Genomic DNA, 26,349 nt, shown 5'->3' with positions numbered 1-26,349 from the left:
GGCCGGCGAGACGGTGGGAGTCGGGGCTGGAGCCGGAGGGCACCCCCTCCGCCAGTGGGGGTGGGGCTTGGAGGGGGACACGGAAGGGGGGCATGAGACGGGGAGAGCCACCCCCAGTGTCTCCTGGGTCGGGGGATCCCCGTGAGACCCCCAGGGGACCACCCTGCTCGAGCGGTGGTGGCGGTGGCGGCGGTGGGCGGAGGCGGTGGGAGGACACGGAGGACGGTCGGTGAGGTGAGCATTTCTGGGGGTGGTGCAGAGGCTCGATGGTGGACGCTGTGCCAGCCAGTGCCACACTGCACCTCTCTGCCCCATCTTTTCGAATCGGGGTCCCTGACCCCCCTCTTTCACGGGGTGCTGCCGGGTCAAGGCATTCATCCTCTAGCTGGTAAGAGGGGTTGACGGGGTGGATGTCTGCTCGGGGGAGGGGGACCAGGGTGGGGCTTGTCGGCAGTGGGGTTGGTAGGACCAGAATTGGGGGGTGGGGACCTTGTAGAGGCGCTGGCAGGGACAGGGAGGGAGGCAGCCCGGGGAGGCAGCATATATCTCAGAGACTGCAGCTGGCAGGGCCAGGGCCACTGTTGGGGTGTGTGTGTGTGTGTGTGTACGCGCTCGTGCATGTACGTGCGTGCCAGTGTGTGTGTGTGTGCCTGTGTGGGCTCCAGCAGCTGTTAGGGGAGGGGGGAGGGGTGGGTGTGTTGGCCAGTGGGATGCTGTGTGCATGTGGGGAGGATTGTGCACACTGTGTGTGTGTGCGTGTGTGTGTGTGTGGACCCTGCTCTCTGTACAAGTGCGCACACACACACACTGTCAGTGACCCGGCAGGGTTTTCTCCGAATGTTTGGAGGGAAGAGAGCTGGTGTGTGTGTGTGTGTGTGTGTGTTCACACACCCACACACTCGGGCAGCTTGTGTCCAAGACAGAGGCCACCAAGCCAAGCCGTGATGTGTCAGGCATGCCCAAGGAGGGAGATGAGAAGGGGACAGTGGTGCTGACCATGCACTCGGCTGGGGAGGAACGTGGTACTCGGCACTTTCTGCAGCTCAGGGCTCTGTGCTTGCCCCTTCCCCATGGACTCCTCCTACCCAGCAGCTTCGTCGGCTGGCTGGAGGGCACTGCCTTGGTCCCTTGCTGAGACACAGGTGTTGGGCTAGAGAGTGTGTGTGTGTGTCTGGGCTGCGGCTGTCGCTGTCAGCAGGCCAGGCTGTCGGAGGCGAGAAGCTGCGGGGAGGAGGGTTCTGGCAGCACCTGGAGGAATGTGGTGGAAGCTGTGGGGCGCAGACTGCCGGCCGGCGTTACTGAGGGGCGTTTTAATATGCGAGCTGCATCATGAGACGGGACTGGAGTGTGTGCGTGTGTGGGTGTGTATATGCCTGGCTGACACCCCTGTTCCCGTGGCCCGTGGCCACCTGTGGGACGTGTCACGTCTGGGCCCCCAGCAAAGCATGTGGTTGTTCATGTGTGCAAATGTGTGTCCCATGAGAGGTGCGCAGACCCCGGTGCTGTCCTGGTGAGCCGGGGGCCCTGCAGCTGTGTGTGGGGAGGTGGGCACCTCTGGGCCATCAACCCCTAGGCAGAAAGAAAGGAGTAATTGTGGGGACATCAGGAAAAAGTATGTATGTGACGTCAGTGATAACCTCAGGTGTGACATAAGCTCCAGGCTGCAGGTGACGTCAGTGGGACAGTATTGCGGGGAGTCGCTTCCCCCTGCTGGAGTTTGTGAGTGTGATGTCAGGGGTGTGTGTGTGGCCAGGTGTGGTTATGTCCCCTGTGGATGAGGGGTGGGAAGGGGAGAGGGATGAAGCCTTAGGGTGGATGGTCCCTCCCAAGAGGCCCCATTTCCCAGCGTCCTGAGTGGGCGTGGGACCCCTTTCCTTAAGGCCTGCCCCCGAATAGTGCACCTCCCCTGCCCCGACATGCTGCAGCCCCCCATCTGACCTCCCCAGTCCCTGTTTTCCTCCGCAGCCCAGCCAGGTCCACCACCCCTGGTGTGTGTGCTTTCATGAGTGTGTATGTGAGTGTGTCAGTGCATGTGACAATAGAAAATGGCCACAGGCAGGGAGCCTGAGACCATTGGTTCGAATCCCATTTTGCTACTTTCTGTGTTTCGTGATTTAAGCATTCCCTTAGCCTCTCTGAGCCTCAGTCTCTCCTCTGTAACACGGGCTGGGGGTTAGAGAGGTGAAGGGGGTTGAGGAGACCGTGGGCCTTGTCAGTTGTGCGGGTGCTGGTGCCTGGCACATGATGGGGGCTCAGGCCATGTGAGCTCTGTCCCCTCACTTCCTGTCCCCCCAGCCCAGAGTAGCTGCTTTCCTGTTTTGGTTTAAGTCTAACTTTGTAAGGAACTTTCTTTTCTTTCCTTGGATTTCCATGGCAGTCTTTGGAGGTGGGTGGGCTGGCTGCTGTTATGTGGAGGTTTGACACTGAGGTGTGGAATAAGCTGTCTGTTGATTTAATGTGACTTCCCCGCCTGCCCTTGGAGGCTGCAGGGAGACACATTTGACGACCCAGTCCCTTCTGGAGGGCACTGTCATTTCAGGAATATATGTGGCGCCATGAGGAATTGGGGGCCGGGTGCCAGGTGATGAGCCCAAGGCCAAGGGGTCTCTGGCTCCAGGAGAGGCTGCTCTGGACTCCCAGGTCAGTGCTCTCTTGCTCCTCTACCCACAAGCTCCACAGAGAGTCAGGGTGACAGAAACGGGCACACCAGCTGCAAGCCTTCCCCAGTGGGGTACTTCCGGGGCGGTCGCTGGGGGCTCCATGCCAGTTCCTCAATGGCCCCTGAGGTCTTGTAGGATGCCTGTTTTGGGCAGCAGAACCGGGTTCCAGTGACACCCCTGCCGCATCTGCATCCTGGCTGTGTGTGACAGGGGTCAGCTCTCCCGTTTCTGTAAGAGGACAGTGGCACGTTGCTTTGTGGTGTGAAAGTGTGACAGCTGCGTGTGCAGGGCTGGGAGGCACGCATCTCTGCTACCCTCATCTGCTCCGGCCATAGTGCCTGGGGGCCCAGCTCCTCTCTCTCAGTGCCCCTGCCCGCCCCGTACTGTGACATGTGTGCTGCACGGAGTGGATGGCCGAGAAGCAGGATTGCTTCAAAGCCTGACCTTCTTAACGATCAGACCTCTTCAGGAGCCGCGTTAATGTTAACCCAAGCCTCTGCCTCCTGGCATCCCAGCCCAATCCCCAATTAAATTAACCTTCTCCTTGCTCAATTACCACCTGGGGCAGAGGCATTGACATGATTACTGGACATGGTGTCTGGGGGCTAGAATAATTGAGCCCTCTCTCCTTCCCCCTAGCTCTGCAGACAGTCCCCAGAAAAGCCCCAGAGAAGCCCTGAGGACTGAAGAGTCACCGGGACGGGCATGCTTATGCCTGCAGTGCCAGAGGACGGGTGCTGGCTGCACGATGCTGAGGATTGAAAAAGTAATAATTATAGTGATAATAATGATATCAGCTAATATTATTGAGCCCCTACTGAGAGCCAGGCCCAGTTTGAAGCTCTTTATAAGCGGCGTTCGTTTATAAAAGCCAGCTGCAGTAGGAGCTATAATTATTTCTCATTTTGAAGACAAACAGAGAGGTTACAGACCAGTCCAGAGCCACACAGCGATGGAACCAGGACTGGAACCCCCAAGGGAGACTCTCGCATCAGCACCACTGGCTGTTAAACTGCACTGCTAGGTGGGCCTGGAGGCCTCTACCTCTTGGCATACTCCTCTCACTGAAGGACCGCTCTGGGCCTTGCTTTGCTCATGTGTAAATGGGTGCAGTGACCCTGCCCTAGGGAAGCTGGGGACCGGGGAAGCCCTTTGCTGTGGCTGCAAGGACAGACAGGAAAGGAGGGGCCTCAAGGCGGTGCTGCGTCCCAATCCCCCCATCCCATTCCTCCTGCGCCTCTTCCCCACAGGGATGGGATGTCCCCAAAGGCAGCCCCTTGCTCCCTGGCCCTCCACAGTGCCTCACACAGCAGTGCTTGGAGACCCCCAACCCCCACCTCGTGACAGTGGGGAGGCTGCTCCAGGATCAGTATTTTCCTCAGGTCCCGAGTCTGTCATGGCCTCAGCTGTGGTCCCCTGGACTCCCCCCTTCCTAGCCGTCTTGCTTGTGGAAAGGGCAGGGGCCCAGGTTCTCTCCAGGGCTCCAAATCCTGCCTCTTTTCCTCCTGGGTATGTGTCCTGGGCAAGTTGCTTCCCCTCCCCGAGGCCCTGTTTCCTCAATTCGAAGTGGAGACAAAAGTACCGAATTCTTGGCTGGGCGCGGTGGCTCGCGCCTGTAATGCCAGCACTTTGGGAGGCCGAGGTGGGTGGATCGCCTGAGGTCAGGAGAGCTTGGGAGGTTAAGGCAGGAGACTCACATGAACCCAGGAGGCCAAGGTTGCAGTGAGCCAAGATTGTGCCACTGGGTGACAGAGCAAGACTCCGTCTCAAAAAAAAAAAAAAAAATCCTCCCCAGTAGCTGGGATTACAGGCGGGCACCACCATGCCCAGCTAATTTTTGTATTTTCAGTAGAGACGGGGTTTCACCATATTGGCCAGGCTGGTCTTGAACTCCTGACCTTGTGATCTACCTGCCTCCCAAAGTCCTGGGATTACAGGTGTGAGCCACCAAGCCTGGCCAAAAAACCAAACCTAAACAAAACACAAAACAAAAAATGAACTCCTAACCCTTCCGGGTTGTCCTAAAGGTCACACTAAAGGTTAGGTAAGAGAAGGCCACCTGTGTGACACACAGGATGCCACTCTTTTCCTGCCCCTTCCCATCTGCCCCCTCCATTCATTCCCGGCCTCCTGGAGGGGGTCTGCACTGTGCATGTGTCTGTTTTCTTCCTACCCTTTTCACCCCCTGAAGTGCATGGGAACTGCTGGGGTCTAAGGAAGCCTGAGAAGGGCCTGGGAGCTGCCAGCCTGCACCCTCTGCCGGCTGCTGTAACATGCAGTGGGGCCAGGAGGGGGTAGGCTGTGTCTTTGCTTGTCTGTGTGTGTGTGACTGTGTGTATATACGGGTCACCACCTCTCTCAGGAGGAAGTAGGGAATGAATCCCAAGGCCTGCCTGACCAGCCTGCTGTGGGTCTAGTCCCAAGACCCAGGCCTGACTCAGTTTCCTCCCTTGACCTGTCTGTCATCCCTCTCCCCCTCCAATTATTCCTGAATCTTGGAGAGACAGAGGCTGTGGGGTCAACCTACCTGCCTCCCTCCCTTCTTGGCCCTTCTCATTCCCCAGGGGATTTCCTGCATCTGCCTATTTCCCGTCTATTTATCCCACTGCGTGTCAGCTCTGTGCAGGCAGAGACTGGTAGGCCCTCAAAAAATACTTATTAAACAAATTCCTTTCATCTACGTGCTACCGAGGACAGATCGCTGCATTTTGCATTCAGACAGCAGGGGCACACACACTCTTATTAGCATGTTTCACCCAGGGAGAAATGCTGTGTCCTGGAGCTCAGGCAGGAACCCCCAGAGAGGAGCTCCTGCCTGGCGGAGCTCAGGGCCCTGAAGGAGAGGTGGGGCACAGGCACCTCTGGCAGGTGGCCAGCATGGGGTCTGCACACAGTGGGGCTTGCTTGACAGGTGATTCTTGTTCCTCTGTGACCTGACTGAGAGTGGGTTGCTGCTGCAGGCTGGAAGCCAGGTGTGGAGCGAGCCTCCCGGGAAGGGCTGGAGAGGTTGCGCCGACTTCTGCTCTGGGCTCTGCAGAACTCCCTTGATTGTGCACCTGCTACCTGCCAGATATTGGGCAAGGCACTCTCTCTTATGTTGTTTGATTTTGGCCGGAGGATTGTGAAAGAGGTCCTGGCTGCCCCTGGGTGGGGGCGTGCCAGATGGGGTGATGGTGTGAGCAGGGGCCCAGAGGTGGGGAAGCCCAGAGTGGATTTTGAGAAGAGGAGTCTGGACATGTAGTTTGAGGATCAACCACACCAGACTATCCATGCTGTGCCAAGAAATTGAGCAATATCTTTTTTGTCAGTGGGCATTAGAATCTCTGGGCATTGGTTAAAATGCAGATGCTTGGGCCCGATCCACTCAGATTTTGATTGGGAGAGTCGATGAGGGGCCCAGGAACTTGCAATTTTAATGCTTTCCCGAAGATTAATTCACCCACATTTGCTGGTTGGATGGCAGCTGCATGTTCCCCGGGGTCTCTGAGACTCCTCCCAGAATCCTCCCGAGCCAGCAAAGCCATCCTCATTTTCCAGAGGAGGAGTTTGAGCTCAGAGAAGTGCCTAAGCTTCGGTGCCACAGCAGCAAGACGGGCCTATACTAATAATACTGACTAATCATCTTCCGTGTTCATTGCCTGCTGCTCTAAGCCTGTGTAAAGAGCCCCTCATTAAATCCTCATAACGCCCCTCTACATCATTCCTGTTGCACAGAGGAGGAATCAGAGGCAGAGTGTGCGGTCACGGGTTCGAGGCTGCACAGCTGCCAGCGCTAGGCACGTTAGCAGCCTAAAGTGTGATCGGGATGAAGTGGGGCTGGAGGGGGCCTGCTCTAGCACTTCGCAGAGGGCGAAATGACCTCCTTCTCCCTTCCTGTGGAGCGAGGGCGCCGGTGGAGCTGAGCTTGCGGCTGTGCCTGTGAACAGAGGCCAGAGGCCAAGGTGAAGGTGAGGGCAGAGAAGCGGCGAGGAGGGCGAAGAGCAGAGGAGGCATCCTGGAGGAGGCGACGCAGAGCCGCGTAGCGGTGGCTCGATGCAGTGCATCCACTTGGTGGAGGCAGACCTGGGTCTGGCGGGCGGCGGGCGTGTCCGTCCCGGGGGCGCACGGGGTGGGTGCGCGGTGGCGGCGGGGCCCTAGGAGGGGGCGGGCGGGGACTTCCGCGGAACCGGAGCAGTGGGGGCAAGAGCGCGTGCTCGGAGCTCCGCCGGGGCCGCACCGCCCCCCGCGCCGACCCCGCTGCGCTCTCCACCCTTGCACGGTGGTCCCCCGCCGGCCGCAGCCCGCCCCGCCAGCCTCCAGAACTTGCTCCCGGCTGGCCCCGCTCTCCGCCTTCCTTGCCTGTGTTTAGAATTTGCAGCCGCAGCCGCAGCCGCTGACGCTCGCAGCCAATTTCGCAGCCTCTGGGCTCTGCGCGGTGCGAGGGATCCGAAAGCTGCCGGCAGGGGCAAAGGGGGCGGCCCGAGCCGGGACCTGGCGAGTTGCTGGCGAGGGGGGCGTGTGTGCCAGGTGGGTGTGGACGGCATGGGGACGCGCCGCGTGAACTTCCCGGGAGCGCTGTGGCGTGCAGGTGTGGCTGTGCTGGGGGTGTGTGGGGACATGTGCATTGGCACGTGTGTCCGGGAGTGGTTCCCTGCGTGTGGGCATGCTTGGAGCATGTATGTTTCGGCGTGTGTCTATGTTGGGGGCCCCGTGCCCCTGGGCACGTTTTTCTGGGTGTGTTTGGGGAGCCTGGGGAGGGGCAGTCCAGGGTGCCCCTGGTTCGTGCGTCTGTGCAGTGGCGCCATGCATTTTGGCACCAGCGTGGGCCTGCGTGTTGAGGAGTGTGTCTGCGTGGGGCGTCCCTGTGTGCTGGTTCAGCTGTGTGCCGTGCACCTTGGTCTCTGGGCCCATGGGGTCTTCGGGTCTGTGATGCGCGTTTCTCTGCAGCGGTGGGATGTCCTGTGTGGCTTCTGTCTGGGTGTGCTCTGGGACGACTGGGGTGTGTGTGTTTGGGTATAGTGTGTGCCTCTGGGGTGCTTTCCCATCCCTGCTGGCTGAGGGGTGCAGGGTCAATTGTGTGCCCCCAGCTAGGCCTGGGAGCCTTTCCTGGAGGCAGTCGGCCCTTCTAGTTCTCTGCCTTTGGGTGGGGGCGAGGGAGTTGAGGCAGCGAGGGAGGTGGGGGAGGGGAGGCCCAAGTGTGTGTTTATTTTCCGTAGGGCGCTGCTGGCTGCCAGCGCTTGGTGGGTCTACATATGTTTGTGAATGGCAATGCCGAGGGGGTGTGAACCCCTGCCTGCGGAGGAGGGCCAAGAGTACCATCTGGGCTGGTGGAGTGCCGGGCCGGACAGCGAGAGGGGCCTCTTCGGGAAGAGCTGAGTGTGTGTGTGCATGTGTGCGCGCAGATGGAGGCGAGGTTCCGCCGAGGCCCGTCTGTCTGGGAGCGCCGGTCTGTGCAGGTGGAGGTCAGCCAGGTACTGTGCTCTCAGGCTGTGTGTGAGCCCATATGGCGGGAAGGTGAGGGAGAGGCATCACACCTGGTGGGGCACAGGCTAGGCACATAGGGGAAGGCATGTGCCAGTCCTGGCAGAGTTCTGAAGAGGAGAGGATGTGCCGAGGGCGAGGGTGTCTTTATTCCCTGGGCCTGGCTGGTGAGGGCAGTGGGCGGCATTGGTGATCCGAGTGACCGACAGGAGAGGGGGTGGTTGGGCATGGAGGGGGCGAGGGCTGTGTGGGGACTGCATGTCACGGGAGTGTGGGGTGTGTGTGCACACACATGTGGGTGTGACATGTGTGACCGTGGCTGTGAGTGGGGTGTGAGGCTGGGATGTGACTCGGGAGGCACCTCCAGGCTGTGGAGCCCAGTAGGGAGTGTGGGACAAGGTGGAGGGGTGGGAGTGGGGGCCCCTTCGTTCCCAGAAAACTTACCCATCTGTGCCTGCTCCTCCTGCCAAGGGCCTGAAAGAAGCCCTGTGACCTCTGGCCTCTCCCCTGGCCCCTGAGCCCATGGGTTACGATGGGAAGCCACAGCCCTCCCTTTCTCCTGCCTCATCGTCCCTCTGCCTCTACCTCCATCTCTTCTCTCCCTGCCCCGTCTCTCCATCTCTGTGCCCTCACGTCTCTGCCTCCATCTCTCTCTGCATCTCTCCATCTGTTCCCGATCCGTCTCCCCCATCTCCCCATCTCTCCTGATCTGTCTCCCCCATCTCCCCATCTCTCCCCGATCCGTCTCCCCTATCTCTTCATCTCTGTGCTTTCACGTCTCTGCCTCCATCTCTCTCTGCATCTCCCCATCTCCCCATCTCTCCCCGATCCATCTCCCCCATCTCTCTATCTCTTTCTCTTTCCATCTCTCCTCCATCTCCCTCCATCTCCCTCCATCCCTGCTCTCCCTTTGCCTCCTCCCTCTGTCTCACCCTGATATTCATTTGTGGTATATTCGGTTGCCATGGGAAACCCAAGAAAGAAGTGAGTGTACCCTTCAAGACTTCAGCATTTTCCCTCCTCCCTCCCTCCTGCTGTCCCCCCTCCCTCTCCTCCCCTTCTCTCCCTCCCGCCCCTCTCTCCCCCTCGCCTCCTTGCAGAAGGAGAGGACTTGGTGAGGAGCTGCTGCCACCCGAGCTGGGCCAGGACCTGAGATCTCATTGCTACTGCTGCTGCTGCTGTCTGGGAGACCTTTCTGAGACCCAGGTTGGGGACAGTGCCGGAGGGGCCTCCTCTGCTGCAGATATCTGGTAAGGACAGGGTCCTTTTGCCTGTGTGTGTGTGTGTGTGTGTGTGTGTGTGTGTGTGTCTGTGGGCACAACTCACATGACCTGGCCTTGCAAACCTGTAATGTGTCCCAGCCTCAGGCTCCTGTGTTTTCCTTCCTGCGGGCCCAGCCCCTGCCCCCAGCCGTGGGCACCCCTCCCACCTAGCTGTCCTTCCACAGGGCCTGTGAGGCAGCCTGCAGAGTGGCAGGCCTGCTGGGGGCTAAGTCAGGTTCACTGAGGAGGGTGGGCTGGAAGCCCCTGCTGGCTCAGGGACCCCAGCTCCTGCCCATCACCTGGTGGAGAGGCTGAGCCAGGCCTAGTCTGCACCCCAACAGGGCAGGGGGCATCTGTGCACCTGCTGGGGGTGGAGAGCCAGCTTCCAGGGGAAGGCCTGGGAGAGCATGGTGGGGGTCTCAGGTGGGGGTCTTCCCATTGCAGAGACAGGGGCTGGGAGTGAGCCGGGAGGAGGGGAAAACACCAGTGGAATTGAAGTGGGGCCTGATCCTGTGTCATTGAATTTTGGAGGCGCAGGGAGAGCCGTCTGGCACTAGGAGGCCGCAAGCAGGCAGACACGCAGGCAGAAGGAGCTGCTCCATCCTGGCTGGGCCGGTGGCTGCTCTGGAGAGGAAAGGAGAGGCTGGGGCTGTCACCGAGGCTCTGTTGGTGGTGGCCACGTGGAGGGAACTGTTGTCCAGGCGGCGCTGAGTGACGGTGGTTGCTGTGGAGAGGGAGCCGCCTCTGTGGCATTGTGGTCTCCGTGGAGAGAGGAGGAGACACAGGAAGGAGGCTGGCTGGCTGCGCACAGTGTTGGTGGTTGCTAAGGATAGGGAGATGCTGTCTCCAAGATGTGGTGGTCCCCACGTGGAAGGGCTGTGGCTGTCGAGGTGTTGGAGGTCCCCAGGAAAGGGATAGTGATTGGCGCCCTGGAGGGGCTTGTGCAGGGTGGTGGGCGCTCCCTGGAGGACGAGGAGGTGTGGTGGGGGAAGGGCTGCTGTAGGGACTTGGTGTTGCTGTCACAGGCTGAAGTGGGACTTCTTGGTGGCTGAGGGGTGGGCAGTGAGGCACAGCGGGCGGGTCTGTGCTTATCCTGCCTGTCCCTGCGGACAGACTGGAGACCCTGCTGCACCAGCGCATGCATCCTCCCAGCACCTCCACCCAGTCCTCCTTCCCACTTCTATGGCCATGATCTTCCCACTTCTGCCTCCTTGAGCCCTCCCACTCCCCAGGGCCTTGTGATCACACGAGTCTCTCATCTGGGCACATGCTCCTTTCTTGCCCCCAAGTGACTGTCCCCATAGTGACTCTGTCCCCATCCTTCATGTTTGCTGAGGACCTGTTGACCCAGTGCCGTTCTCTGGGGAGCCCAGCATTGGTACCTGCCTTTGAAGTATCAGACAGGGGAAGTGACTTGCCCAAGGTCACACAGCAGGCATGCTCTGGGGGCATCTCCCTCCATGAGTGCCCGACTCAGCAGGCCTAACTCCTTCCCTGGGGAGCCTGTCTCTCTGACACTGTTGAGTCCCTTCTCTCCCCCTAGTCCCCAGGGGTTTTCCTGAAGTAGCATTTCATTCAAATTTTAACAACAGGAAGCCACATAGGTGAGCACCAAGTTCTTGGTTTGCAATCTGGCTCTGGGTTTTACGGTGGAGAACCTCTTGCCTCAGTTTCCCCCTCTGTAAAATAACAGGGTGGCTGTTATTTGGGCTCATGGATGTGATGTCCCTCGTGTGGCTGCTGGTAGGTAATAGACTCTCAGTAACTGGGAACCACCATGACCACCATCATCATTACCTTTAAAAATCATTTTAAAGGCTGGGCGTGGTGGCTCACGCCTGTAATCTCAGCACTTTAGGAGTCCAAGGCAGGTGGATCACAAAGTCAGGAGATTGAGACCATCCTGGCCAACGTGGTGAAACCCCGTCTCTACTAAAAATACAAAAATTAGCCAGGCATGGTGGTGCGCACCTGTAGTTCCAGCTACTTGGGAGGTCGAGGTAGAATAATCACTTGAACCCAGGAGGTGGAGGTTGCAGTGAGCCAAGATTGTACCACTACACTCCAGCCTGGTGACAGACTGAGACTTCGTCTCAAAAAAAAATCGTTTCAAAATGATTTTCTGACTCGCTTGGGGCAGCCAGATCTCACTAGAGTTCTGTGGCATCGTACTCTTCCCCATGACCCTTAGCGGTGGGAGTATGGTCCTGAGTTCATGGTAACAGGAATGGGGCCAGAAAGGCAGAAAACCTCCTGACAGGCACATAGTGCCCCGGAGGCTGAGCCAGGATGGAGCCAGGTGTGGCCTGATAGGCACATAGTGCCTGGAGGCTGAGCCAGGATGGAGCCAGGTGTGGCCTGATAGGCACATAGTGCCCCAGAGGCTGAGCCAGGATGGAGCCAGGTGTGGCCTGATAGGCACATAGTGCCTGGAGGCTGAGCCAGGATGGAGCCAGGTGTGGCCTGATAGGCACATAGTGCCTGGAGGCTGAGCCAGGATGGAGCCAGGTGTGGCCTGATAGGCACATAGTGCCGCAGAGGCTGAGCCAGGATGGAGCCAGGTGTGGCCTGATAGGCACATAGTGCCCCGGAGGCTGAGCCAGGATGGAGCCAGGTGTGGGAGGCTCCCTCTCTGGTGCTCTTGCCCCGCCTGCCCCAGGGCCTGTGTGTGCACTTTAATCAGGCGAACCCTGTCCCCACAGCTGTTGCCTGAGTCCCTGCCCACTGGTCTCTTTTGTGGGACTCGGGTGCCCTGAGCTGCTCAGCCAGCCCTGGCCTAGGGTGTGGTGTTCCAGGCACGTGGCTGGTGGTACCCTGAGAATAATGGAGTCAGGGGAAGGAAGCCTGCCCTGTCTACCATTTTGGCATCACCAGGGGGACAGGCCAGGCAGGGGACTGAGGGAGATGCCCAAAGAGGGCCATTTGAGAGGCCTGGGAAGTGATGGATGACTGTCTTTTAAGTGATGAGGGCCTGAGTTCAAATCCCAACACTGCCGCTTTCCTGGCTGGTGTCCCTGGGCATGTTTCTCCACCTTTCCGGGCCTCAGTTTCTTTACCTGTACAATGGGGGTGATAAGAATCCCCACTTCACCTTGCTAGTGCAAGGCCAGGGGACAAAGTAAGGCACAGGGCTTGGCACTGGGAGGTGCTCCAGGTGGCAACTGCTAACATGTCAGGTGGCCTGGGAAGGAGGAGAGAGGGCTGTCCTGGGTGGCCTCAAAGGGCAGGCTGAGAGCTCGGCTCATGCTGGAGACTTTCTGACAGCCTGAGCTGTCTTGGGATGGGAAGGGGGAATGTAGTGAGTGCACTTTGTAAGTGAGACTGCCCAAGGCTGCCAGGAACATGGGGTTTGAGAGCACTAGACTTAGGTTCATGTCCCGATGCTGTCATTTATGCGCTATGGGATCTTGGGAACCTCAGTTTTCTCACCTGCAAAATGGGAGGACTACCAGTAGAAGCGGGGTTACTTTAAGTGAATGAAGGGATATGGAAGAGAACTAGGATGAACCACAAGCTGTATAGCAACCTGGTTTCCAGGGGAGGAATGCAAGGAGCAAGGGGTTTGAGAGGTGTACAGCCATAATGCTGACAGCTGCAGTTTATTGAGCATCTGCTATGTGCCAGGCGTTTTCGCATGGGTTCCAATCTCACTGGATTCACTGGCCTTTGACCTTGCTCTTCCTTCTGTGCTCACTGCTGGTGCCCTGGCTCAGTGCATGGCTGTCTCCTGTTCTGGTTAATTGTCACCTCCTCAGGGAAGTCCTCCCTGACCACCCTGTCCTTTGCTCTTGGCCTCCTGCCTCTGTTTTCTTAGAGCTCTGAACAAAATTTAATGCTGTTTTATTTGCTTGCTTGCTCTCTGCCCTCCCACCCCTGTAGGGTGTCAGCTCCCTGAAGGCAGCTTTTTTGGTCTTGTTCTCTGCTCTATCCCAAGTGCCTTGAATGGGCCCTGGCACATAGTAGATGTTCAGTAAATATGTGTGAATGCTCACACACATATGGCTGGTGGGATAGGTAACCCCACCAGCCACTCTGGGAGGTCAGTCTTGTTATTCCCATTTTATACAAGAGGACGGTGAGGCCAGAGGGGCCTGGTAAGTTGCCATGGGTACACAGCAGGATGTGGGTGGCAGGCTTGGCATTTGACCTGAGGTCCAGTCCTGTCTTCTGCTGCTCTATACCAACTTGTTGGGAGGTCTTGCATTTCTGGCTAAAGAACTGGGACCTGACTCTGGATGCAGAGTCAAAATCACAGAAGGTTCTTAGACAGGGAATGCTTGTGCCGTAATGAACAGCTTTTGGTAGCAGCCTGAATCGTCAGAAGAAATCAATCGAGACGCTCACTAGCTGTGTGTCCTCAGGCAAATTACTTAAGTGCTGTGTACCTCAGTTTACTTGTCTGTAAAATCGGGATACTATCTAGGCTGGCTTCTAGGAGGCAGTGGGCTTTGAGCTTTGATTTATGGCTTGGCTCTGATGCCTTCTCCCCAGTGTCACCATTAATGGGCTGTGGGATGTTTTTTTTTTTTTTTTTGAGACAGGCTCTTGCTCGGTCACTTGGACTGGAATGCAGTGGTGCAGTCATGGCTCACTGCCGCCTTGACCTCCTGGGCTCAAGTGATCCACTCATCTTGGCTTCCTGAGTAGCTGGGACTATGGGCGCATGCCACCACGCCCAGCTAATTGTTTTTTTTTTTTTTTTTTTTTGTAGAAATGAGGTCTCACTGTGTTGCCCAGGCTGGCTGTGGGGTCTTGGGAGCCTTCACCAGCCTAGTCTTAGGAGGCCTCACTGCCGGCTGTAGAGGGGTTTGAGACTTTGGCTTCTGAATAGGCAACATTTTACGTGCCTGGGACAGGTGGTTTTCTGCCCTGCCAGCCTGTGCCCTCTCACCCCCACTTCTGCCAGCCCCGCCTCTTATCCCTCTAGGCCAGAAGAGGGAATAAAGGTGAGAGAAAACCAGGTTGGGATTGAGCACCTCTTCTGTGCTCGGCTTTTCTGACTGGACCCCACCCCTTCTGTGGCCGCAGCAGCCCCTGCACATTTGTCACAGCCGGTTACAAATGACCAGACGGAGGCCTGGGGAGATTTTCTTCCCGGGTGCAGAGCAGGGATTTGGACCTGCACCAGGAGGTCCCTGCCCATGCTGTGTCAGGGGAAGGGAGAGAGGAGGAAGTGGGGAGCATGGTTAGGGACTCCTGGCCCAGACCCACTCCTGGGTCACCTGGGGAGGGAGCTGCTGCTCCCAGCCCTGCCAGGATGAGCTTAGAGTGCTGGGCCCCCAGTGGCAGAAGCTGGACCTGGAGGGGCTGTGGAAGGGACAGGCCGCTCCCCCAGCCTGGCTGCCCACCCCGCTGGCAGCCGCGCCAGTCCAGAGAATAGATCTGGCCTTGTGTGAGGCTATCCTGATGCCTTGCTCAACACCCCATTTGTTTGGGGAGGAGAAAGGGGGGTCTGTGGTGCCCAACAGAGGTGGGATTCATGGACAGGGCCTGGTGGTGGGGGGGTAGCCTGCCTGGCACTGGCCAGGCCTGGAAGCTCACCAGGAAGAAGGGAGAGCAGGGGCTGAGGTGTGGCCTGGGGTCCTGCTTGGCCCTTTGGGTCAGAGTCCTGCCATCCGGTGGGGGGCTGTATGGATGGGGGTGCTGGAGGAGGGGTCATACCCTCCTGACCTCCTAGTCTTTGGGAAGGTGAGTTACCTGTCTGAGGGAGATAGAGCCTCAACTCCCAGGAGCCCCAGTCGGAGGGTGGAGGCACTGTGGGTGTGCTGGGCTCAGTCTGCTTGTTTTTTTTTTTTTTTTTTTTTCTTTTTGAGATGGAATTTTGCTCTCTTGCCCGGGCTGGAGTGTAGTGGCACGATTTTGGCTCACTGTAACCTCCACCTCCTGGGTTCAAGTGATTCTCCTGCCTCAGCCTCCTAAGTAGCTGGGATCACAGATGAGCGTTACCATGCACAGCTAACTTTTTTGTATTTTTAGTAGAGACAGGGTTTCACCATGTTGGCCAGGCTGGTCTCGAACTCCTGACCTTAGGTGATCCACCCACCTCGGCCTCCCAAAGTGCTGGGATTACAGTCATGAACCACTGTACCTGGCCTCAGTCTGCTTTCCAAATGTCGGAGGAGAGGTGGTCCACTGAGTGGAGGTTCCTGGAGCTCAGGGAAGACTCTTTTTGGAAGAGGCAATCCCTGAGGACTGGGAGTGGTTGGATTGGGGCAGGGGCTGCAGGAAGCCCTGTTTGGTGGTGGGAAGCAGGCATCGTGAGTTAGATCTCATGCCTGAGTGGTCACATGCCCTGGTCTCACTTTGCTTATCTGTGAAATGGGGATATTGCCAGGCTCCTGGAGGGGATGGAGTGAAATAGGGTTGGAGATAGGACTATCTGTACATAGTAGGCCCACAGGGTTGCCAGGGGCTGCATTGTAGGGCCTGAGGAGTTCTAGAAGCTACTGAGAACCCATAGCCCCACCCTTGTCTCCACACTGGGTCACAGCCCAACCCACCCAGCATAGGAGGTAGGGTGCCCTCTGGACCGAGCTGGGCGGCAGAGATGAGGGGTTGTGGGCCCCTTCCTGCCTCCCGCTTGCTGTGTGAGCCTTGCCTGCCCCACTCTCTCTGGAGCTCAGGCAGAGGACAGCCCCTGCCCCGGAGGACACTGTCTGAGGTTTGTGGGGAGACACAGACCTTCTTCCCTTCCCCTCCTCACTCTGGGCTGGGACTCAAGGATGGAGGTGGGGGCCTTCCAGGATCCCAAGCCTCATCCTGAGAGGAGATGGGCTGCAGAGAGGGGTGGGCACTGGCGTGCCCCAGTGGTGGTGGGTCAAGGGCCCTTGACCTAAGCAGAGCTTCTAGGGTGAGGCCTTTGCTGTCCTGTGAGACACTCCTTGGCTTGGGGGTGGCAGGTCAGAGTGGGAAAGCTCCCGGGCTGCAGGACAGGGTAACGCAGTGATCAAGCCCTCGGGCCCAGCTGTAGGTTCCCGATTCTACCTATGACGAGTTGCCCCACCTATATGTGCCTCTGTGTCCCCACCTGTCAAACAGAAATAAAAGTAGTACCCACCCCCCAAGGGTGACGTTATGAGGCGCTTGGTGCCACTCCTGGCGTGCAGGGAGTGTTCAGGAATGCCAGCCCTGGGCTTGCTGCCGGCTTTCCTGGTGGTCGGAGCAGGGAGGCAGGGCTTCAGGGGCCATTCTAGCATCACCTTTGAGGCTGCTGGAGACAGGCTGGGGCCTGTGGAGTCCCGGGTCTGGGTGCTGGGTCAGGAAATGTGAGGTGTCTGCCTCTGTGGCCCCTCCTGCTGCCTGCTGAACAGGATGTCGAGGAAGGAGCCGATGGGCTTTGGAGTAGACGCATAGGTTCCATCCCAGCTCATTCATATTAATCCCCTGCTGGCCTCAGGGCTCTGGCCTGATCATCCTCCGAGCCTTGGTTCCTTCATGTGGTAGAATGGGATGCGCGCTGTGATGGGGATTAGGTGAGATGAGGCAGGAAGACAGCGGTATCTACGCCCGCGGCTTCCGGTCAGTGCCCGGCTTGCCCCTCTCCGATTTGGTGCTGCGGCTGATGGCAGGAGCGGGAGGGGCTTTGAGAGTGGGTGCCTGGATGGGCTGAGATGGCCGCCAACCTGGACTCTGTCCTTAGGACCATTTGGGGAGAGGGGAAGCGGGGGCTTGACGGGGAACCGGGACCCTGGAGTGCTGGAGGGTCGGAGCCAGCAGGTCTCCCTGCCACTGCCTGCACTTGTGGGCAGGCTGCAGCCCAGAGAGGTGAGGCGCTGGCTCGGAGCTACACCACAGCGAGTGACCAGGCTGAGGGCGGACCCGGGGTTCCTGGCTTTCCTCTTGGGCGCTTTCACTTCCTGCAGCCCCTGGACCAGCCTGAAGAGGCTGTTCTGAGCAGGATCACCCTGGGGATGAGCTCCTGCATTCTCTTTCTGTCTCTCTACCTGTCTCTTTGTCTCTGTCTGCTGACCCGTCTCTCTGGCCCTGCCCCATCTGTTTGCTGCAGCCACCCGTCTCTCTCTCTCTCTCTCTCAGGCCGCAGGAGGGAGCTGGCTGGACCGAAGCTGGGCACACATGGACAGGTGCGTGTGTGCGTGTGCGCCCTGGTGATCTTTGTGCATTTGCTGGCTTTTGGAGCATGTATATGTAAAACGATGTGCAAATAGACAAACCCCCTTCTACCTGGGGAACTGACACATGCTCTCAGCATGCACGGCAGAAAGGAACGGGCCACTGCCTGTTCCCAAAGCCTCTTCCCCAGAGGCTGTCACTGGCCCGTGTTTCCTGGCACCTACAAACACATGTATGCCATCTGTTCTTACCCAGGAGGGATTCTCCTCACAGCTGGCCCTGCACCCTCCTGCGGCCCCTGACTGCACCCTGAGCACCCTCCTCAGGGGTGCAGCGGGACCTGGGTCTGAATCCGCCTTGGAATGGGCTTTCCTTGAAAGGACATTTCCCTGTGGTGGGTGCCTGGGCTGTTTGCACTTTTTCCACTTTCACCAACTTCAGATCTGAAGTGCCTGACTTCAGAATCGCGCCCCTCGCTCTGACCCAGCAGGCTGCCCTGGGGCATGGGTGGGCTGTTTTTTGGGAATTTGCTTCCAAGGCTAAGGGTGGATGTCTGGGCTTCTCCTGAAGTTGGCTGAGTACTTTAGGTAGGAGCCCATTCTGTCTGGGATTGCCGCCTGTGGGCTCCCTGGGACCTGGGGAAAGGTAGGTGTGAGAGTCTAGGGCCAGGAACCCGGCTGTCTCTGGGGACAGAGCACTCTGGGACTTGGAAGGTGGTAGCAGGTGCTGGGAGGCCACACTGTTCCCTGCTGTTGTCCACCTGCTGCGTCCCAGGATCACTGGGCTTGGGCTCCTCGGGGCTACGGGGAGCTGCTTCAGGGCCCAGGAGCTTCACAGGGTCCTTGAGCGCCCACAGGAGTGAGGGGCCTTCTGGAGCTCAGGGTGGGGCCAGTAGGCGAGTGCCAGGCACAGAGTGGGGAGATGAGTATCTAGCCCTGGCCTGTGGCTCCCATCCCTGTCTCCCTTTAGAGTTCCTCACAGACTGTCTTTCCTCCTTGAGCCTAAGCCTGGGCCAGTCCTTGGACAAGCTGAAGGTACCTTGATGCTGTAGGGAGAGAGCACTGGACAGGGAGTCCTGAGTTCAGCCTTTGAATCGCAGCTCTGCTTCTTACCTTCTGTGGGACCCAATTGTCAGGCCATTCACAGAATCAAAGGGAATCATATCTTCCTTTTATCAACAACGCTAAATCACACCATGTTCCAGGCACTGTTCTAAGAACTTTAGAGAACTTAGCAAAATTCTTACAACTACCCAACAAAATAGATACTGTCACCATCCCTACTTGACAGATGGGGAAACTGAGGAACAGAGAAGTTAAGGATCCTACCCACGGTCACACAGTGACTTGGTGATGAAATCGGGATTTGAACCTGGCCATCTGAACCTGACCACCTTGCTGTGTTGGGTGCCCTTGGCAATCCCTGGAAGGCAGTTATTGGGCAGGGCTGGGCCAGCCTGGTTCCCTGATTTGAGCCTTGAGAGTGGTCCCGGAAGAAGGTCCTGGCACATGGTAGGGGTGGCAGTTTGGGATCAGGCCTGATTTGAGTTCCTGGCTGATCATTTACTGAGCAAGTGACTTGACCTAGCTGAGCCTCAGTTTCCCCATCTGTTAAACAGGGTAACAGCCCTTCCTTGGCCGGGCTGTTGTGAGAATTCCGTGCAGTGAGGCTCAGGTGCTCAATATGTGGTGGGCAGCTGTGAAGGCCCCATGACCAGGTGCAAGGGTGGCAGTTCAAGGGACACCTGTGCCAGCGGAGCCGAGTGTGTCCCCTGGAGTGCGGACCGCAGAGCCTGTGATTGGGAGCTGATGGGCCCCGGGGCAGGTGCTGCTCCGCCCCTCTCATCATCAGGCACACACCTGTCTACCTGCTATATACATCGCACAGCCGGGCCCAGGACTGGGGCCGAGGTGGTCCTCTGTGTGTGTATGCATAAATGTGCGGGCCATACTGCAGCCCCTGGGGATCACGCGTACATACTCATTCACACACTGTCATGCAGAAACTCATGAGAATCAGCCTTGGACAGCGTCTCATCCAGCTCTGTTCGTTGTGTGCGTGAAACAGAGGTCCAGAGAAGGGAGGGGAGTTGCTCTGAGTCCCTCCGTGAGTTTGAATGATCTGCAGTTTAATTGCTGGGTAGGGCCTTTTCTCTCTTTTTTTTTTTTTTTTTTTTTCAGACAGAGTCTCGCTCTTGTTACCCAGGCTGGAGTGCAGTGGCGCGATCTCGGCTCACTACAACCTCTGCCTCTTGGGTTCAAGCAATTCCCCTGCCTCAACCTCCTGAGTAGCTGGGACTACAGGCATGCACCACCATGCCCAGCTAATTTTTGTATTTTTAGTGGAGATGGGGTTTCACCCTGTTGGCCAGGATGGTCTCTATCTCTTGACCTTGTGATCTGCCCGCCTCGGGCTCCCAAAGTGCTGGGATTACAGGCGTGAGCCGCCGCTCTGGACCAGGCCTTTTCTGAAAAATGCTGCCAAGAGCGCTGCAGGTAGCATTTTTATGACTTTTCATGAAAACGCTACCTGCGGTGGCCCCTTCGCTTGCCCATATCCTATGGGCCGAGTCTCTACAGAGCAGTTTCCTCCATCTGCCAACGCCAAGGCTCTTGTTTCCTGATTTCAGCGTTTACTCCAGGGCTCCCCCACCACAGAGAAAGCGCCGTGAGGATGGGGACCCGGTCTGTCTTGTTCTGGAACATGGCTGTGGTGCCAGCACAGAGCCGGCTGCGTGATGGTAGGAGCTCCATAAGCATTTGTTGAAGAATAGGTGGCCCCGTGGTCACGTCTAAAATGATTTCTAAAAATCGTGCCTTCCAGCTCGCTTATGGTAAAGGCTGAATTTCAGAGGGGCAAGGACTTTCCTAGAGCCTGAGCAGGGAATTGAACCTAGGCTTCCTGGTTCCCAGTCCCAAGCCCTCTTGTTCTGTGCGCTAATGTACACATAGGACACACACACACACACACACACGAGCACACACAAATGCACACACAGTAGGCCATGATCCAGAAGCTTCCCCCTGATCATTGCTCAATTATCCAGCCTCAAATTGTCCATCTGTCCTCTTGGCCACGGCCATGGGCTGCATGCCCACTGGGGCACCTGTTCTGGGCCTCCCCCCAGCCCGTGGCTGCCCGGAGGATGGGGTGGGAACCCTGGGAAGGTGGGGCGGTCTGTGTGACCACGGGCACCTCCCTGCTTTGCCCAGTGGACTCTGTCTCCTGCTTCTGACCATGTCACTTCCATCCCACCCTGAAATCTCACCTGCTCAAGCCTCCCGGTCACCCCGTACCCCCTACCATTGCTGGGCTCTCAGGCTTTAGGGGAAGCGGGTATCATTCCTGGGAACCAGCTTTCCCCTCAGCCTCCCCTAGGAAGTCTGCCCTAATGCCCGGGAGGATGGTAATTAGTATGAGTCAGGCTGATTAGCTCAGAAATTAAGTCTTTGTTTCCCTCGCTCCCCAGTTTCCCTAATTGAGCAGATGCAAAGTGGAGGGAGGGGAGGGGCTGCCAGTTGGTCACGGGGCTAGAGGGGCACATGCGTGGCTGTGTGCTTGCTGTAGGGGTGGTGGGAGCGGGGGCGGCATGGATGGGAGGCTCTGTCTGGGGGTCCCTTTGCTCTCTGCTTTTTCCCTGATGGTGGAGCGCCAGGGAGGACCCCCTGGGGGTGAGTCCCGAGATGCACAGCCCTCTGGCGTGACTGAGCTGACAGGTATCATGCCTTGGCAGTCTGTCATGAGTGCTTGTATGCAGTCATTCGTTCCCACGTCCAGGTCTTCATATCCAATCACCGATCATAACTGCTGTCACTTACTGAGCAGCTGCTGTGTGCTGTCACTGGACTGGACACCTTTCAGGTATCACCTCGTTCAGTCCTTGGGACGATGCTGCAAATAGGGGACCCTTTTTTTTTATTTTTCATTTGTTTCATTATTTTATTCTTTGAGACAGGGTCTCAGTCTGTCGCCCAGACTGCAGTGCAGTGGTGCAATTGTGGCTCGCTGCAGCCTCAACCTCCTGGGCTCAAGTGATCCTCTCACCTCAGCCTCCTGAGTAGCTGGGACTACAGGTGTGCCTCAGTATGCCCAGCTAAGTTTTTTTTTTTTTTGAGACAGAGTCTCACTCTGTTGCCCAGGCTGGAGTGCAGTGGCGTGATCTCGGCTCTGCAACCTCCACCTCCTGGTTCAAGCAATTCTCCTGCCTCAGCTTCCTGAGTAGCTGGGATTACAGGCACCCACCACCATGCCCAGCTAATTTTTGTATTTTTAGTAGAGACGGGGTTTCACCATCTTGGCCAGGTTGGTCTTGAGCTCCTGGCCTCGTGATCCACCTGCCTCGGCCTCCCAAAGTGCTGGGATTACAGGTGTGAGCCACTGCGCCCAGCCTAAGTTAAAAAAATTTTTTTTGTGGAGACACAAAATTTTTTTTTGTGGAGACAGGGTGTTGCTGTGTTGCCCAGGCCAGTCTCAAACTCCTGGGCTCAAGTGATCCTCCTGCCTTGGCCTCCCAAGGTGCTCAGATGACAGGCATGAGCTATTGCACCTGCTCAGGACCCCCCTTTTTTTTCCTAAAGGGAGGAACCTGGGGCTCAGAGAGATGAGATGATTTGTTCAAGGTCACACAGTTCGGAGAGGCCAGGAACGGGCTCAGATCCAAGTGGTCTTATGTAGCCCTGTCTTGGGCTAATCAGGGCTATTTGGGCCAGGAAAGGGTATCCTGTGATCACATGGTGGTCGGTTCAGGTCCTGGACTCCATGTTGAGGCCTTTGTCTTTCTCGTTTGTTAGTCGGGCATCAGCACATCCTCCTTCTGGGTCACTGGGAGGAGCAGTGACAATAACGATAATAATGACAGCAGTGATGGATTATTTAGTGCTTGCTATGTCCCAGGCAGGGGACCCATGTCTGATGTTTTCTTATTTCACGCTTACAATGACCCCATGAGCCATGGGGTGGATACCTTCACTATCCCCATTTTATATTTTAAGAAGCCGAGGTGGCTCATGCCTGTAATCCCAGCACTTTGGGAGGCGGGTGGATCACCCGAGGTCAGGAGTTCAAAACCAGCCTGGCCAACATGGCGAAACCCCTTCTTTACTAAAAATACAAAAATCAGCTGGGCGTGGTGGCATGCACTTATAATCCCAGCTACTCAGGAGGCTGAGGCATAAGAATTGCTTGAACCTGGGAGGTGGAGGTTGCAGGGAGCCGAGATCGCACAGTTGCACTCCAGCCTGGTCAAGAGGGAGACTCTATCACAAGAAAAAAGAAACTGAGGTTCAGGGAGGTGAGAGACGTTGCCCTGGTTCCACAGTTGGTAAGTAGGGGACCCAGGATTCAGCCCAGGGCCTGACACCCAGCCCTTCCTTCTTGATCACCACTCCGTGTGGTCTATTACACATGCGAGGTGCCTGGCACACAGTAGGTTCTCAACACAGGTTAGTGTCCTGACTCCCTCCCTGAAAAAGCAGGTAGCTGGAACTCCTGTGTCTCTGGGGCTCGGCTAAGGATCTGTGGGGGATGGCCCTCCGCACAACAAAACCTACGTGGTAGGTATTGCTTTTATTTTCATTTTACAGATGGGGAAGTTGAGGCTTAGAGAGGTGAAGTGACTTGCTAAGGATCCCATAGCTGGTGAAGTGTTGGGTTTGGACTTTGAACGCAGGTGGGTGTGGCAGGCTCCTGAGCACCGGCATCCACTCCCACTCCACCTGTCCCCGAGTGCTGACCCTCCCAGCCCCAGCATCGGCTGCTGTACTCTCTCAGACCAGCATCTTTTTTTTTTTTTTTTTTTTTTTTTTAAGACGAAGTCTTACCCTGTTGCTCAAGCTGGAGAGCAATGGTGCGATCTCAGCTCAGTGCAACCTCCACCTCCTGCGTTCAAACGATTCTCTTGCCTCAGCCTCGAGAGTAGCTGAGATTACAGGCATCTGCCACCATGGCCTGCTAATTTTTTGATTCTTTAATAGAGACAGAGTTTCATCATGTTGGCCAGGCTGGTCTTGAACTTCTGACCTCATGATCTGCCCGCCTTGGCCTCCCAAAGTGCTGGGATTACAGGCGTGAACCACCGTGCCTGGTCCTCAGGCCAGCATCTTAACAGCTGCATGCAGGGGATGCCTGAGTCTCCATCCTCCACTGCCACCTGCCCCTGGCTGTAGGACATGGCATGTGGCCACCTGCTGACTGCACCCTCCTTTGGGGTATTCCTCTGATCCCTAAAACTCAACTGGTCCCATCCGGGCTCTATCTCTATCATCCTGAACTGCCCATCCACCCGTTCTCTGAGGCTTCCTGTTCCAGGATGGGCACTGCCCTCACTCAGCCCCCACCCAGACCCTGGGTGGCACCCGTCAACTCCCGCCTTGGTCTCTCTCTTCACCTGCCCGACTCTCTTCACCAAGTCTGACTCAAATCTGCTCTCATGTGCCCACCCTGCTGTCCTTGCTTGCATCAAGTCACCCTCCAGGCCTGTATCATTGCAGCATCCCCAGAGGCTGCTGCCGCCATTCCAGCCCCTCCGATGCATTCCGAACCTTTCCATTGCTGTCATCTCCCCAGCGTGTCACTGGGTCCCCATTGCCCTTGGGCCGAGATCCAGGACCTTGGGACCTGTAAGGAGTTGGCCCAGCCTCGGGGCTCCCTCTCCTCCCGTTCCATGAGCCAATTCTCCTGACCTTGTTCCAGTTCCCCGAAAGTGCCACCTTCTGGGTACTGCATACATGATTCCCTTGCCAGGATCAACCTCAGCAAAGCCTCCTGGACCCCAGGACAGACGAGGTCCCTCAGGTGTCCCTGCACTGGGGACGTTCCTCTCTTCCCCCAAGAGCCCTTTGAGGGGAGTTGTGTTGCCCATTTTGCAGACGGGGAAGTTGAGACTCAGAAGGCTAAAGCTGGCAGCCAAACCCAAGGCTCTCTCATTCTGGGGTGTGTGGTCTCCTTGGCATGTGCAGGTGTGTGTACATGTGTGCACACACGGCGGGCACCACAGACGGCTGGCCTCGTTAGGGCTGGGATGATGACCCTTGTTGGGGAGAGGAGGTCCTGGATGGTCTCTGGGTGTCTGACCTGCCTTTTCTGCCTTTTCCCTTGGTGGGGGTGCAGGTATGCTTCGTGAATTTGGGGACGAGTGTCAGCCCCTCACTAGACCCTGGGGCCGCAGCCTCCGAGGCCTTCTCACTTCTCTCCCTTTGCTTCAAAACAAACACCTGTGAGCCCAAACCACCCATCCAGCCAAGGCACAGATGGAGTCGGAATTAATTAGTCCTGTTGCCGAGGCAACTGGGACCCAGACCAGGATCCAGTCTTCTCTCGGCCCACCCCCACCCTCCAGTCTCATGGCCCCGCCCCTTAGCAGCCCGGACCCGCCCTCTGCCCTCCAGGCGCCGCCACAGGGGACAGCCTTGGGGACTCTTCCTAAATCCGGAAGTGGGTGGTAGGGATGTCTAGGAGCTGGGTTTCACTCTGGGCTTGGTGGGATCTTGGGCAAGTCCCTTCAGTGCTGGGAGCCCAGTCTTGTTTAGCAGAATGAATGGATGGACAGGTGGACCTGCCAGGGGGTGGGGGTGGAGCGTCGTGGAGTGACTCGTCATGGGGCACTTGAGACTGGTGAGAGAGGGAAGAATGAAAGTGGCTTCAGCATGGGATATTGTGGAGACTACGCTAGGGATGCGCGGCCGCCCCAAGACAGGTGTGCAGTGGTGTGCCTGCTAGAGGCTGTGCGGCCTCCCTAGGTGGCAGCAGTGATGGGGCTGCCTCCCAAGACCCCCAGACCCTGGAACCCAGTACCCAGGGCTGTGTTCTGCATCCGCATTCATGGCCCTGTGCAGGGCTCCACGTAGCTCTGTTTCTTCCTCTGTGGCCCCAGGCAAATGCTTCGCTTCTCTCTGCTTCTTTGGCTTCGTCTGAACAGTGGGCATGTCTGCACCCCTCTGCAGCGTCTTCTCGGGCTGTGTGAAGCCCCCAGTGTTGGTCAATGATGACTGCTGAGTCGCTTCATGTTTGAGCCAGTGCTGGATGCAGGCCAGAAATCCCTGTGAGAGGGGCTTTCGGGAAGACAGAGGGGACAGAAGTCCTACCCTCTTTTTGGGGAATTTGAAGCACGTGCACCGATGGCCACATCACCAGACACGCCCATTATGTCCACTTTAAGAAGAGCTCACTGGGCCGGGCGTGGTGGCTCACGCCTGTAATCGCAGCACTTTGGGAGGCCAAGGCGGGTGGATCACGAGGTCAAGAGATCAAGACCATCTTGGCCAACATGGTGAAACCCCGTCTCTACTAAAAATACAAAAAATTAGCTGGGTGTGGTGGTGCACGCCTGTAGTCCCAGCCACTTGGGAAGCTGAGGCAGGGGAATCGCTTGAACTTGGGAGGCAGAGGTTGCAGTAAGCTGGGATCCTGCCACTGCACTCCAGTCTGGCAACAGAGCGAGATTCCCTCTAAAAAAAAAAAAAAAAAAGAAGAGAGCTCACTGTGTCAGAGCTCAGCCTATTGAGATGGGGAAATCAAGGCAGGGAGGGGGAAGCTGATGAGGCAGGGCTGAGCTCCCTAATGTGGATTTGGAGGCTGTTTTGTTGATTCTGATGGATGGCGCAGGGCTGTACAAGCTAGGTCTTCAAAGGCCAGGGCTCGAGTCTCCCTCTGTGTGACCTCAGGGAACTGACTCCTGTCCCACCCTCAGCTTCCTATTCTGTGAGCTGGAGACTCTGGGGAGGACGTAGCTGGTACAGACTGGGATAGGCTGGGGCTATGCCTTTTTCTGCGTGGTGCCAGCACAAGGGGGCAGTTGTGGGCAAATGAGGCATGGTCTCTGGCCCGGGCCATTCTTGGAGGTGGACTCAAGTAGAGGACACGGAGTGGACCTGAAGGGGACAGGACACGTCTAACCCCCA

General features: G+C 57.3%; 1 protein-coding gene across 6 annotated transcripts in view; it reads left to right on the top strand.

Annotated features, from left to right (window-relative positions):
• Positions 1-242: 242 nt before the first annotated feature.
• LOC105711950 (uncharacterized) overlaps positions 243-26,349 on the top strand; it is a 53,094-nt gene continuing 26,987 nt past the window's right edge. For 2 of the 6 annotated variants that reach the window (XR_010339353.1, XM_064368013.1), the window contains exons 1-3: positions 7,234-7,561; positions 9,221-9,370; positions 17,417-17,463. Coding sequence is in view for 3 of the 6 variants with exons in the window: in XM_064368013.1 (XP_064224083.1) it covers positions 7,257-7,561; positions 9,221-9,370; positions 17,417-17,463 (502 nt within the window). In the remaining 3 variants the exon portion in view is untranslated. Of the gene's footprint in view, positions 389-7,233; positions 7,562-7,837; positions 9,371-17,416; positions 17,464-26,349 lie in introns of those variants that run through there. The other 4 variants (XR_010339354.1, XM_064368015.1, XM_064368014.1 and 1 more) reach the window with 4 other exon arrangements.

Source organism: Aotus nancymaae, unplaced genomic scaffold (genome assembly GCF_030222135.1).
Source record: "Aotus nancymaae isolate 86718 unplaced genomic scaffold, 86718_ANA_hifiasm-v0.15.2.pri h1tg000076l, whole genome shotgun sequence".
Taxonomy (NCBI): Eukaryota; Metazoa; Chordata; class Mammalia; order Primates; family Aotidae; genus Aotus; species Aotus nancymaae.
Note: the sequence above shows the minus strand (reverse complement) of the source record. Positions and strands in the feature narration are given on the sequence as shown.